The sequence below is a fragment of the Salmo salar genome, chromosome ssa13 (genome assembly GCF_905237065.1).
Source record: "Salmo salar chromosome ssa13, Ssal_v3.1, whole genome shotgun sequence".
Taxonomy (NCBI): Eukaryota; Metazoa; Chordata; class Actinopteri; order Salmoniformes; family Salmonidae; genus Salmo; species Salmo salar.
Window position 1 is genome coordinate 52,977,656 of NC_059454.1, and position 15,828 is coordinate 52,993,483.

Genomic DNA, 15,828 nt, shown 5'->3' on the forward strand with positions numbered 1-15,828 from the left:
CTAGACGCTGGAATGATGGGAGTTGGATCGATGGGCCGGTCCTCCGTGTCATAGAGACGGGACAGCGCGTCGGCCTTAGTATTTAGGGAACCCGGTCTATAGGAGATGGTAAACCTAAACCGGGCGAAGAACATGGCCCACCTCGCCTGACGTGGATTCAGTCTCCTCGCTGCCCGGATGTACTCCAGGTTTCGGTGGTCGGTCCAGATGAGAAAGGGGTGTTTAGCCCCCTCAAGCCAGTGCCGCCACACCCTCAAAGCTTTAACCACTGCTAGCAACTCCCTGTCCCCCACATCGTAGTTACGCTCCGCCGAACTGAGCTTCTTCGAAAGAAAGCGCAGGGGCGGAGTTTCAATGGCGCACCCGAGCGCTGTGATAGCACGGCACCCACCCCAGCCTCGGATGCGTCCACCTCCACTACGAACGCTAAAGACGGGTCCGGGTGCGCCAACACGGGTGCGTCGGTGAACAGCGTCTTCAATTTCTTGAAGGCTCCGTCCGCCTCCGTCGACCATCGCAAACGCACCGGCCCCCCCTTCAGCAGTGAGGTAATGGGAGCCGCTACCTGGCCAAAACCCCGGATAAACCTCCGGTAGTAATTGGCAAAGCCTAAAAACCGCTGCACCTCCTTCACCGTGGTTGGAGTCGGCCAATTACGCACGGCCTTAACGCGGTCACACTCCATCACCACCCCGTGGTGGAAATGCGATAACCCAGAAAGGAGACGGCTCGTTTGGAAAACTCACATCGAGGTACTCATAATGCCCGAGGCCCGATGTGGTACTACAGGCGCTCTTCCCTCCTAGTCAGTTTTGGAATCATCAAATGATCCCAAGGATATAACAAAAACGTCGACATGAACACAAGCCGTCACACAAGAAACAATCATTAATCCCGCACGAACAGGAGCGGGCCAGCTAAACTAAATAGCCCCTCTAATGGCTAATTGACCACAGGTGTCACAAAATAAAAAAAGGGAAAAGCAAAAGGGAATCGGTGGCAGCTAATAGGCCGGTGACGACGACCGCCGAGCGCCACCCGAGCAGGAGGGGGCGCCACCGTCGGTGGGAATCGTGACATGTACTTAATGTACTTTTTACTCCATTATTTTTTTTAATGCTTAGCAGGACAGGAAAATGGTCCAATTCACACACTTATCAAGATAATATCCTTGGTCATCCCTACTACCTGTGGTCTGGCAACTCACTAAACACAAATGCTTCGTTTGTAAATTATGTGTTGGAGTGTGCCCCTGGCTATCCATAAATAATAAAATAAAAAAATTCTGGCGTCTGGTTTGCTTAGTACAAGGAATAGGAAATGATTCATACTTTTACTTCTACTTAAGTATATTTGAGCAATTACATAAACTTATATTTAAGTTTATGTAATTAAGTATATTTAAAACCAAATACTTTTAGACTTTTACTCAAGTAGTATTTTACTGGGTGACTATCACTTTTTCTTGAGCCATTTTCTATGAAGATATCTTTACTTTGACTCAAGTATGACATTTGGGTACTTTTTCTACCACTGAATCCGAGACACTCCATTTAGTATATCAAATCAATATAACAGGTGTAGACCTTACAGAGAAATGCTTACTTACAAGCCCTTAACCAACAATGTAGTTTAAAAAAAAATAAGTGTTAAGAAAGTATTTACTTAAAATAAACTGAAGTAAAGAAGAAAAAAAATATATAAATAAATAAATAATAATAATAAAATAACAGTAACGAGGCTATATACAGGGGGTACTGGTACAGAGTCAATGTGCAGGGTCACAGGTTGGTCAAGGTAATATGTACATGTAGGTAGGTAAAGTGACTATGTATAGATAATAAACAGAGAGTAGCAGCAGCGTAAAAATGCGCGGGGGGGGGGTCAATGCAAATTGTCCGGGTAGCCATTTGATTAGCTGTTCAGAAGTCTTATGGCTTGGGGATAGAAGCTGTTAAGAAGCCTTTAGGACCTAGACTTGGTGCTCCGGTACCACTTGCCGTGCAGTAGCAGAGAGAACAATTTATGACTAGGGTGGCTGGAGTCTATGACAATTTAGGGCCTTCCTCTGACACCGCCTGGTATAGAGGTCCTGGATGACAGGAAGCTTGGCCCCAGCGATGTACTAGGCCGTGCGCACTATCCTCTGTAGCGCCTTACGGATGGATGCAGAGCCGTTGCCATACCAGGCAGTGATGCAACCAGTCAGGATGCTCTCGATGGTGCAGCTGTATAACATTTTGAGGATCTGAGGACCCATGCCAAATCTGTTCAATCTCTTGAGGGGGAACAAGTGTTGTAGTGCCCTCATCACGACTGTCTTGGTGTGTTTGGACCATGATAGTTTGTTGGTGATGTGGACACCAAGGAACTTGAAGCTCTCAACCTGCTCCACTTCAGTCCTGTCACTGAGAATGGGTGCGTGCTCGGCCCTCCTTTTCCTGTAGTCCATGATCATTTCCTTTGTCTTGATCACGTTGAGGGAGAGGTTGTTATCCTGGCACCACACTGCCAGGTCTCTGACCTCCCTATAGGCTGTCTCATTATTGTCGGTTATCAGGCCTACCACTGTTGTGTCGTCTGCAAACTGTGGAGTGCAATAGAGATTGCGGATCTGTTGGGGCAGTATGCAAATTGGAGTGGGTCTAGGGTTTCTGGGATAATGGTGTTGATGTGAGCCATGACTAGCCTTTCAATGCACTTCATGGCTACAGACGTGAGTGCTCTGGGTCAGTAGTCATTTAGGCAGGTTACCTTCTTGTTCTTGGGCACAGGAACAATGGTGGTCTGCTTGAAACATGTTGGTATTACAGACTCAGTCAGGGACAGGTTGAAAATCTCAGTGAAGACACTTGCAAGTTGGTCAGCGCATGCTCGGAGTAATGTCCTGGTAATCTGTCTGGCCCTGCGGCCTTGAGAATGTAGACCTGTTTAAAGGTCTTACTCACATCGGCTACGGAGAGCGTGATCACACACTCATCCGGAACAGCTGGTGCTCTTATGAATGCTTCAGTGTTGCTTGCTTCAAGAGCGCGCATAGAAGACATTTAGCTCATCTGGTAGGCTTGTGTCACTAGGCAGCTCGCGGCTGTGCGAGAATGTGATATGTTACATTTCAAATGGTATGTATTAATTTGTGGAAGTCCATCACCCATTTCGTATGAGATGTTACGAATTACAATTCGTATTATATGTTACTAATTCGCAAAACGTACAATATGTTCAGAATTTGCTAAACTTATGATATGTTACAAATTTTGATAGATGGCTAGGTTGCTAATATTTGCTAGCTGGCTAACGTTAGTGAGGCTAGGGGTTAGGGTTAAGGTTTGGGTTAAGTTTAGGAGTTAGGTTAAATGGTTAAGGTTAGGGGAAGGGTTAGCTAAAACGGTTACATTTAAGGTTAGGGAAAGGGTTAGCTAACATGCTGAGCAGTTGTAATGTAGCTAAAAAGTAGTAAGTAGTTGAAAAGTTGCAAATTAGCTAAAGCATAAGTTGTCCATAATGAGATTCAAACTTGCAACCTTTAGGTTGCTAGATGTTCGCATTATATGCCCCAACCATTCACCCCGACCAACCACCCTAGTTTTGTATTTGCATTAAGTAACCATATGTCTTTTGTAACCATACCAAACATAACATATCATACTAATTTAAGTATCCTGAATTTACGTGTAGTATGTCATGTCTAGTCTATGAGACCAGGATGGGGGTGGGGACCAGGCTTTAATTATTGTTGAAAAAAGTGCTACTCACCCCTTTGGCATCAAATCAAACACTGCAGGAGAGGAAGAGAAGAGAAACACATCAGTCTACATACGGTGCATTCAGAAAGTATTCAGACCCCTTCCCTTTTTCCACATTTTGTTACGTACAACTTTATTCTAAAATGGATTAAATAAATAAAAAAATCTCATCAATCTACATACAATACCCCATAAAGACAAAGATAAAACAGGTTTTAGACATTTTTGCAAATGTATTAAAAATAAAACTCAGAAATACCTATTTACATAAGTATTCAGACCCTTTGCTATGAGACTCAAATCAAATCAAATTTTATTGGTCACATACACATGGTTAGCAGATGTTAATGCGAGTGTAGCGAAATGCTACACTTGAACTTGAGCTCAGGTGCATCCTGTTTCCATTGATCATCCTTGAGATGTTTCTAGAACTTGATTGGAGTCCACCTGTGGTGAATTTAATTGATAGGACATGATTTGGAAAGGCACACACCTGTCTGTATAAGGTCCTACAGTTGACATTGCATGTCAGAGCAAAAACCAAGTCATGATGTCGAAGGAATTGTCCGTAGAGCTCCGAGACAGGATTGTGTCGAGGCACAGATCTGGGGAAGGGTACCAAAACATTTCTGCAGCATTGAAGGTCCACAAGAACACAGTGGCCTCCATCATTCTTAAATGGAAGAAGTTTGGAACCAACAAGGCTCTTCCTAGAGCTGGCCGCCCGACCAAACTGAGCAATAGGTAGAGAAGGGCCTTGGTCAGGGAGGTGACCAAGAACCCGATGGTCACTCCGACAGAGCTCCAGAGTGGAGATGGGAGAACCTTCCAGAAGGACAACCAACTCTGCAGCACTCCACCAATCAGGCCTTCATGGTAGAGTTGTCAGACGGAAGCCACTCCTCAGTAAAAGGCACATGACAGCCCGCTTGGAGTTTGCCAAAAGGCACCTAAAGGACTCTCAGACCATGAGAAACAAGATTCTCTGGTCTGATGAAACCAAGATTGAACAATTTGGCCTAAATGCCAAGCTTCACGTCTGGAGGAAACCTGGCACCATCCCTACGGTGAAGCATGGCGGTGGCAGCATCATGCTGTGGGGATGTTTTTCAGTGGCAGGTACTGGAAGACTAGTCAAGAGCGAGGGAAAGATGAACGGAGTAAAGTCCAGAGAGATCCATGATGAAAATCTTCTCAGAGTGCTCAGGACCTCAGACTGGGGCGAAGGTTCACCTTCCAACAGGACGATCACCCTAAGCACACAGCCAAAAGAATGCAGGAGTGGCTTCGGGACAAGTCACTGAATGTCTTTGAGTGGCCCAGCCAGAGCCCGGACTTGAATCCAATCGAGACCTGAATATAGCTGTGCAGCGACACTCCCCATCCAACCTGACAGAGCTGGAGAGGATCAGCAGAGAAGAATGGGAGAAACTCCCCAAATACAGGTGTGCCAAGCTTGTAGCATCATACCCAAGAAGGCTCAATGCTGTAATCACTGCCAAAGGTGCTTCAACAAAGTACTGGGTAAAGGGTATGAATACTTATGTAAATATGTTATGTATGTTTAAAAATATATATTTCTTTAGCAAAAATTTAAAAAAAACTGTTTTTGGTTTGTCTTTACAGGAGTTTGAAGAGGGGGGGAAAAAACTATTTAACCCATTTTAGAATAAGGTTGTAACATAACAAAATGTGGATAAAGTCTAGTGGTCTGAATACTTTTCGAATGCACTGTACAGTACATACATGTCTGTCAAAGAGACTGTAGTATATTCTAGAACTCGGCATAATGGGTTGAAGACTGACAGACACAAACACCAAGTTACAACACCTTTTCGCACGAGGCCTTAAATGAGCTAAATAAGTTTATTAGCCAATGGCCATGCTTAGCTGCAGTAGATTAGGTGGTTTGATGCCTAATTCAGCCTTTCTTTCTACTGCCATGCCTACTACCTTGGGCCAGTAACCGAAAGGTTGCTGAATCAAATCCCAGAGCTGACAAGGTAAACATCTGTCATTCTGCCCCTGTGCAAGACAGTTAACCCACTGTTCCTCGCTAGCCGATGGCGTGGATGCCGATTAAAGCAGCCCCCCGACCTCTCTGATTCAGAGGGGATGGGTTAAATGCGGTAAGCACATTTCAGTTGAATGCATTCAGTTGTACAACTGACTAGTTATCCCCCTTTCCCTTTCCCTACTAGTACTGATCGAAGGAATCCAGCCATAGTCTATGTACCCTGTGGAGTTGTGGTGCACTCTTAGAAAAGAAGGTGCTTCTTAGAACCATAAAGGGTTCTTCAATTGACCTCATAGGAGATCACTCTGAAAATATTTTCAGGGGGTTCCAAGTGGAGCCCTTTTACTAATACAATGTTCTATGTGAAACCCTTTCACCACTAAAAGGTTCTAAGTAGAAACCTTTTCACCGCTAAAGGGTTCTACTTGAAACCAAAAAGGGTTCTTCTATGGGGACAAATGGAGAAACCTTTTTTCTAAGAGTTTGTGGTAAAGGCTTCATTAATGAGCTATCCTCTAGTTTAGAATTTTCTTATGGAGTCAGCTTTGCCAAATGCTAAGGGCAGCAACAGTCCGATTTAGAGTTTGAGATAAGCACGCTCAACTTGGACTTTCACATAAATCATTCATTAATGTCAACGGGAGATTAAGTGCACAGCAAGAGAGCGGGAGAGAGCAGTCTGGTGAGGTACATACCCATGTGGAGGTTGTCCTCTGCAGGATCATCCAACACCTGCAACAATGATAATACATCATCAGGAATACCTCATATAATAGAATACACAACAGACCCTATAGAATAAGGACATGGCATTAGCATGACACTGAATAATGCAGCGTAACAAGTATTCATTGGCCTTTAAAGCACCTTTCTTAAGAGTATGTTAGATGCCAGTTCAAATTGAGGCCCAAATGAGGAGGATATTAATATCTAACATGTACTCTATTATTGTACTAACCATCTGTGACAAATGAAATTGGCACATTATGTTTTACATTTTCCTCTAGCAGAGACTGTAATCTTTTAAAAGAAGAGAAAGGTTCTGAGCATAATAAGAATATTTTACTGGTCTAAAATCCAATATTGGCTGTAAAATTCATTAACAAAGCACTATTAATATGATCCCATCCCAGACCCAACCCAGGCCCAGTACAGTAGAACAGTGGTTTCCAAACTGTTTCACTAGGGCCCCCCTTACATCATTGGGGAACATCCCGTGCCATTTTAAAGCTAATTTCCTGCAATTCACATTTTTTTTGCCATGGGATGGAAAGAACATTTAGCAGTTTTAAAGCTAATTTCCTGTTATTCTACACATTTTGCCATGTCTTATGTGTGTTCATGTGATAGCAAAATCAATGAGCAAAAACACCTAGCTAAATAACGCTAGCTGACATGGGCTAGTTGATCTGGACTTTTGTGGTCTGAAATGTTAGGAATTTCTTTCTTTCTTAATGCGTTTGAGCCAATCAGTTGTGTTGTGACCAGGTAGGGTTGGTGTACAGAAGATAGCCCTATTTGGACATTTTTCTTTGATTATTTGAGCTGTTCTTGCCATAATATGGACTTGGTCTTTTACCAAATAAGGCTATTTTCTGTATACCGCCCTACCTTGTCACAACACAACTGATTGGCTCAAACGCATTAAGAAGGAAAGAAATTCCACAAATTAACTTTTAAGAAAGCACACCTGTTAATTGAAATGCATACCAGGTGAAGCTGGTTGAGAGAATGCCAAGAGTGTGCAAAGCTGTCATCAAGGCAAAGGGTGGCTACTTTGAAGAATCTCAAATATAACATATATTTTGATTTGTTTGTCACGCTTGTCGTTGGAAATGGAGGACCAAAACGCAGCAGGTATGTGTATGCTCATCTTGCTTTTTAATAAATACAAAATGAACACCAAAATAACAAATAACAAACAAACACACCCTCATATATGGGACTCTCAACCAAAGGCAGATAGACAACACCTGCCTTCAACTGAGAGTCCCAACCCCAATTAACCAAACATAGAAACAGACACACTAGACAAAATCATAGAATACCTGAAAACCAAACAGTGCCCAAAAACCCCGGAATACTTAAACCAAACGCCCCTTCAACAAAACACACCACCCCGAACCACATAAAACGAATACCCTCTGCCACGTCCTGACCAAACTACAATACCAATTAACCTTATACTGGTCAGGACGTGACAGTACCCCCCCCCCTTAAAGGTGCTAACCCCAGAAGCACCTTTACAAAAATAACCCCAAGCAACACCAAAAAAAAAAAATCCCCCTTACTAAAGGGAGGGAAGGGAGGGTGGCTGCCGTCAACGACGGCACTGTGCTACACCCCCCCTCCTCAACCCACCTATCTCTGGAGGTGGCTCCGGCTCAGGCCGTTCCAGGCTGTCGGGGCAGTCCGGCAACTCGGGACAGTCGGGGCAGTCCGACAACTCGGGGCAGTCGGGGCAGTCCGGAAACTCGGGGCAGTCGGGGCAGTCCGGAAACTCGGGGCAGTCGGGGCAGTCCGGAAACTCGGGGCAGTCGGGGCAGTCCGGCAACTCGGGGCAGTCCGGCAACTCGGGGCAGTCGGGGCCACTCCGGCAGTTCGGCGCAGTCTGGCCACTCCGGCAGTTCGGCGCAGTCTGGCCACTCCGGCAGTTCGGCGCAGTCTGGCCACTCCGGCGACTGTTGACTGGCGGGCAGCTCTGACGACGACTGTTGACTGGCGGGCAGCTCTGACGACGACTGTTGACTGGCGGGCAGCTTTGACGACGACTGTTGACTGGCGGGCAGCTCTGACGACGACTGTTGACTGGCGGGCAGCTCTGACGACGACTGTTGACTGGCGGGCAGCTCTGACGACGACTGTTGACTGGCGGGCAGCTCTGACGATGACTGTTGACTGGCGGGCAGCTCTGACGACGACTGTTGACTGGCGGGCAGCTCTGACGACGACTGTTGACTGGCGGGCAGCTCTGACGACGACTGTTGACTGGCGGGCAGCTCTGATGACGACTGTTGACTGGCGTGGCTGGGTTTACGCACTTGAAGGCTAGTGCGGGGAGCGGGAACAGGACGAGTCGGACTGGGTTGACGCACTTCCGGGTCCGCACGAGAGACAGGAGCTGGAAACCCAGGGCTATGGAGGCGCACAGTCGGTCTTGATCTTACCTCCTGCACAACCCGTCTTGGCTGGATGGAACTAGTAGCCCTGCACGAGCAGGGTGCTGGTACAGGGCAGACTGGGCTGTGCAGGGGCCTGATGGTAGCCGTGCGTAGAGCGGGAGTTGGGTAGCCTGGTCCTCGGAGGCGTACCGGCGACCAGATGCGCTGCGCAGGCATCCTCCTACCAGGCTGGATGCCCGCTCTAGCACGGCACCTGCGAGGGGCTGGAACAACGCGCACCGGACTGTGCGTGCGTATGGGTGAGATAGTGCGCTCCTCAGCGAAACATGGCGCTCTCCACCCCATACGCTCCTCCATATAACCACGGTAGCTGGCTTCCGGCTCTTCCTATGCCTAGCCAAACTACCCGTGTGCCCCCCCCAAAAAATTATTGGGGGTGCCTCTCGTGCTTCACCCTCAGCGCGTACTTGGCCTCGTACCTCCGCCTCTCTGCCTTGGCTGCCTCAATTTCCCACTGCGGGCGGCGATAATCCTCAGCCTGGTGCCAAGGTCCGGCCCCGTCCAGAACTTCCTCCCAGGTCCACTTCTCCCGCCAGTCCAACTCGAAGTCCCTCTGCTCCTTCTTCTGCTGCTTGGTCCATAGTTGGTGGGTGATTCTGTCAGGGATTTCTTCGTCGTCTGACGATATTGCGAAATCGTCGTCGGAAAAGGTAGACCAATACGCAGCAGGTATGTGTATGCTCATCTTGCTTTTTAATAAATACAAAATGAACACCAAAATAACAAAGAACGACCGATCAACATAAACAGTCTATTAAGGCACAAGGCTAAACACAGAATAATCACCCACAAATAACAAACAAACACACCCTCATATATGGGACTCTCAACCAAAGGCAGATAGACAACACCTGCCTTCAACTGAGAGTCCCAACCCCAATTAACCAAACATAGAAACAGACATACTAGACAAAATCATAGAATACCTGAAAACCAAACAGTGCCCAAAAACCCCGGAACACTTAAACCAAATGCCCCTTCAACAAAACACACCACCCCGAACCACATAAAACGAATACCCTCTGCCACGTCCTGACCAAACTACAATACCAATTAACCTTATACTGGTCAGGACGTGACATTGTTTAACACTTTTTTGGTTACTAAATGATTCCATATGTGTTATTTCATAGTTCTGATGTCTTCACTATTATTCTACAATGTAGAAAATAGTTAAAATAAAGAAAAACCCTTGAATGAGTAGGTGTGACCAAACTTTTGACTGGTACTGTACATATATACATACATAACATATACAGATAAATAAATACAGAAAAATTAAACAGAAGGCATTTGAACCCAGTCTGGCACAATGAGAAGATTCATGTGGGACACAAGCCTATACACAAGATATACACACGTGCCATTTACCACAGGGAAGCTAATTATTTTCATAATTTAATTATAGGTAGCCCTTTTTCTTTTATTCCTGGCTTTATCTAAATATTCTGCAAACGGAAATACACAATGAACAAAAAAACATTTCAGTTTCTCCTCATTGCTCAGCCACATAATGCCAGGATTTGTTTGAATTCAAGACCAGATTGATCTCAGTTTGTCATTGTCAGATTAGCCACGCATTTCGGTTTCTTAATCCGTCCCTGGGAAAGGAGGGCGGCTGGCTGCTCTGGGATGGGGCTGTAGAGTTGAAATACTAAGCTAAGAGGAGCTCCACTTTCACTGTAAACTCATTACGAATGACTGGCACAGTGCTGCTGGGAGCCCCAGAGGTACCCATGGCCACCCACTGACTCTATCCCATCCCCAGTGCCTCCACCCTGCCCTCCTTTCACCGTAAACTCATTATGACTGGCGGGCCTGGCATGGTGCCACCCACTGACTCCAGCCACAGCCCTCCCCGAGCCCTCTATCCACCAACACCTAGCCCTCCACCCACCCAGCCCTCCATCCTGCTCTGATGAGGCACCCAATTACGGTTGGGAGCCCCCGCCATCTGCCTGTGATTGAAGAGCACTCTGATGATGTCACTTGGGAGAGGAGAGAGAGGGTCAGTGCGGTGCTTGTCTGTCTCTCATCTCTAAATCAGTGCCTCTCCCATCTATTCCCATCTCCTTTACATAAGCCACTGTGGTAAGCAGCGCAGAACTTGGTTGCTTCCCAAATGGCACCCTATCCCATATACAGTACACTCCTTCCCAGCTAGCACATTTGGATCCTTGGAAATTGTGTGTCTGTTTTTGGTTTCACATTGTTGTGGGAATGAAGCCATAAATTGAATGACGGGTAAAACTAAATGTTTTTTTCAACGTTCTGGGAAGAGAAGTGAAAATGTTGCCTGTTCTGGGAACATACACTACCGTTCAAAAGTTTGGGGTCACTTAGAAATGTCCTTGTTTTTGAAAGAAAAGCCATTTTTTTGTCCATTAAAATAACATCAAATTGATCAGAAATACAGTGTAGACATTGTTAATGTTGTAAATGACTATTGCAGCAGGAAACAGCAGATTTTTTATGGAATATCTACATAGGCGTACAGAGGCCCATTATCAGCAACCATCACTCCTGTGTTCCAATAGCACATTGTGTTAGCTAATCCAAGTTGATCATTTTAAAAGGCTAATTGATCATTAGAAAACCCTTTTTGCAATTATGTTGGCACAGCTGAAAACTGTCGTCCTGATTAAAGAAGCAATAAAACTGGCCTTCTTTAGACTCGTTGAATATCTGGAGCATCAGCATTTATGGGTTTGATTACAGGCTCAAAATGGCCAGAAACAAAGATCTTTCTTCTGAATCTCGTCAGTCTACTCTTGTTCTGAGAAATGAAGGCCAAGCTGTGAGAAAAAAAGTGAAGATCTCGTACAAAGCTGTGTACATTTTTAGGTTTCTGGGATGTTCTGAGAACGTTTTACTCTGGTTCCGTGAAATTTGTCCTGGGATGTTTTATGGGTGATCTGAGAATGGAAAATATAAGTTATTTGAAGGTAATTAAATATGTGACTGACCGGCTCAAATTGGTCTTATGTAGCAACATTTTAAATTGTTTTTTTTACATTGGATAAAAGTAGAGACTCAGCGATACAAAGTTGTATATCATACACTACAGTTGAGAAAGATTTAGATTTTAGTCATTTAGCAGACGCTCTTATCCAGAGCGACTTACAGTAGTGAATGCATACATTTCATAATTGTTTTTTTGTACTGGCCCCCCATGGGAATCAAACCCACAACCCTGGCGTTGCAAACACCATGCTCTACCAACTGAGCCACAGGGAAGGCTGAACAATGGGAAAGTGATTCTGCTTTGAAAATAGATCAACTTGTATACTCACTTTTGAGAAAAAAGGCCTATGAATGTTTTGGTACCTACTGTAGAGCTCTTATTTGCCTACACCCATTCAGCATCGTTCACACCCTCTTAAGCTTTAGCCCCACCTATCTCTGCTTTTCCAATGGTCATGAAGGAGTTCCCAGATATGCTGAGCACTTGTTCACTGCTTTTCCTTCACTCTGCGGTCCAACTCATCCCAAACCATCTCAATTGGGTTGAGGTTGGGTGATTGTGGAGGCCAGGTCATCTGATGCAGCGCTCCATCCCTCTCCATCTTGGTCAAATAGCCCTTACACAGCCTGGCGGTGTGTCGGGTCATTGTCCCGTTGAAAAACAAATGATAGTCCCACTAAGCGCAAACCAGATGGGATGGCGTATCACTGCAGAATGCTGTGGTAGCCATGCTGGTTGAGTGTGCCTTGAATTCTAAATCAATCGCAGACAGTGTCACCAGCAAAGCACCCCCATATCATCACACCTCCTCCTCCATGCTTCATGATGGGAACTGCACATGCAGAGATCATCTGATCATATCTACTCTGCGTCTCACAAAGACACGGCGGTTGGAACCAAAAATCTTAAATTTGGACTCATCAGACCAAGGACAGATTTCCACAGGTCTAATTGCTCATGTTTCTTGCCCAAGCAAGCCTCTTCTAATTATTGGTGTCCTTTAGTAGAGGTTTCTTTGCAGCAATTCGACCATGAAGTCCTGATTCGCGGAGTCTCGTTTCAACAGTTGATGTTGAGATGTGTCTGTTACTTGAACTCTGTGAAACATTTATTTGGGCTGCAATTTCTGAGGCTGATAACTGTAATGAATTTATCCTCTGCAGGAGAGGTAACTCTGGGTCTTCCTTTCCTGTGGCAGTCCTCATGAGAGACAGTTTCAACAGCTTGAAGGTTTTGCGACTGCAGTTGAAGAAACTTTAAAAGTTCTTTAATGTTTGACCTTCATGTCTTAAAGTAATGATGGACTGTTGATTCTCTTTGCTTATTTGAGCTGTTCTTGCCATAATATGGACTTGCTCTTTTACCAAATAGGGCTATCTTCTTTTTACCACCCCTACCTTCTCACAACACAACTGATTGGCTCAAACACATTAAGAAGGAAAGAAATTAAACAAATAAACTTTTAACAAGGCATACCTGTTAATTGAAATGCATTTCAGGTGACTACCTCATGAAGCTGGTTGAGAGAATGCCGAGAGTGTGCAAAGCTTTACCTATTTGTCAGCAAATTCTTACAAGGCACCCCACCCTCCTCCCCCCTTTTCTCAGACTTTTCTTCACGCTGATGACGGGGATTTGGGCCTTGTCTTGTCTTGTATCCTTTCCGTTGGACTCTTAAAGAAAAAATCTTTGTCCAGTTCGAGGTGAGTAATCTCTGGTCTGATGTCCAGAAGCTATTTTCTGTCATAAGAGATGGTAGCAGCTACACTATGTACAAAATAAGTTACAAACAATGCAAAAAACAAACAAAATAGCACAGTTGGTTAGGAACTCGTAAACCGGCAGCCATCCCCTCCAGCTCCATTATTAAATGTATCTACTGTTGCACACCGTATGTATGTATGGAGCATAATGTATTTACTGTTTTATTCACGTTTTCAAGTACTGGTGACAAATCATGCATTCCGATACTTGCATAGATTGTAATGGACACATATGAAGGTTGTATTGATTATGATGAGCTGATGCTAAGCAATTCCAAGCTATGTGTGGCACCATGTTTGTTGACATCATACAATACATTCTGGTTGTCACATAAATGTCTGTCAGAACAAAGACGTTATAACAAAACGAGGTGGAGGGATGGTTCACTCGTCTTTTGAGTAAACTTCCAGAAGTGAATGATGGCAGTAAATGATGATAGACGACACAACCCCTTCAATATGCATACTGCAAACAGACCCAACTCATCTTGCAACCTCTTATCTTTAGTTGACACAACAAACAAAAAAACATGGCGGCGTGCACAAACTACCCATCTTCAGGTTACTTTAGATTTTTACTCAATTATTTTGATCACTGGTGAGGTCACTCGTGATATGATGAATTGTAAATAGTAATTGCTATTAGCTAATTCATATAAGGTTTCTGTCAGTCGAGACCTAACACCGCTTGTGTAAAGTAACTTTCCTCAGTTAGCGCTACGACTAATGTAGCCTACATTTTCGTGTTTGGATGAGATTTGTGTTATGCTGTTGCTACTTCTGTGAACGTCTGAACATTGCATCCAAAAATAAACTGCTCATATTGAGGACAAAATGTTGTAAAGACTGTTTGTGCAAAATGTTTCTGTAAAAAAACAATGTGGCCAGCTCAAACGCTGACTGTTGTAATCAATTGTAACAGCACGTTCGAAATAAATGTTCTAATCACACCCGTTTGAGCATATGTTACAGGGACAACTGTAGCATGATCACACGCATTTGTTCGTACATGTCAAAGGGTTAAAAAGATAGAAGATAAACAGAGAATTTTGCTGATAATGAGAACGGAATCTACAGTTGAAGTCGGAAGTTTACATACACTTAGGTTGGGGTCATTAAAACTAATTTTCAACCACTCCACAAATGTCTTGTTAACAAACTATAGGTTTGGCAAGTCGGTTAGGACATCTACTTTGTGCATGACACAAGTCATTTTTCCAACAATTGTTTACAGACAGATTATTTCACTTTTAATTCACTGTATCACAATTCCAGCCAATAAACAGCTTGGAAAATTCCAGAAAATTATGTCATGGTTTTAGAAGCTCCTGGTAGGCTAATTGACATCATTTGAGTCAATTGGAGGTGTACCTGTGGATGTATTTCAAGGCCTACCTTCAAACTCAGTGCCTCTTTGCTTGACATCATGGGAATATCAAAAGATATCAGCCAAGACCTCAGAACAATTGTAGACCTCCACAAGTCTGGTTCATCCTTGGGAGCAATTTCCAAACGCCTGAAGGTTCCACGTTCATCTGTACAAACAATTGTACGCATAAACACCATGGGACCACGCAGCCATCATACCGCTCAGGAAGCAGACGCGTTCTGTCTCCTAGAGATTAACGTACTTTGGTGCGAAAAGTGCAAGTCAATCCAAGAACAACAGCAAAGGACCTTGTGAGATGCTGATGGAAACAGGTACAAAAGTATCTATATCCACAGTAAAATGAGTCCTATATCGACATAACCTGAAAGGCCGCTCAGCAAGGAAGAAGCCACTGCTCCAAAACCGCCATAAAAAAGCCAGACTACGGTTTGCAACTGCACATGGGGACAAAGGTCGTACTTTTTGGAGAAATGTCCTCTGGTCTGATGAAACAAAAATAGAACTGTTTGGCCATAATGACCATCGTTATGTTTGGAGGAAAAAGGGGGAGGCTTGCAAGCCGAAGAACACCATCCCAACCGTGAAGCATGGGTGGCATCACAAAGCCCTGACCTCAATCCAATAGAACATTTGTGGGCAGAACTGAAAAAGCGTGTGCGAGCAAAGAGGCCTACAAACCTGACTCAGTTACACCAGCTCTGTCAGGAGGAATGGGCCAAAATTCACCCAACTTATTGTGGGAAGCTTGTGGAAGGCTACCCAAAA

The 15,828-nt window shown here is 44.6% G+C and overlaps 1 protein-coding gene across 1 annotated transcript in view; it reads right to left on the reverse strand.

Annotated features, from left to right (window-relative positions):
• camkk1a (calcium/calmodulin-dependent protein kinase kinase 1, alpha a) overlaps nt 1–15,828 on the reverse strand; it is a 137,209-nt gene that overhangs the window by 45,017 nt on the left and 76,364 nt on the right. Inside the window, exons 7-8 of the mRNA XM_014136604.2 lie at nt 6,459–6,495; nt 3,757–3,778 (exon numbers count right to left, since the gene is read on the reverse strand). Coding sequence (XP_013992079.1) covers nt 3,757–3,778; nt 6,459–6,495 — 59 coding nt within the window. The remainder of the gene's footprint in view (nt 1–3,756; nt 3,779–6,458; nt 6,496–15,828) is intronic.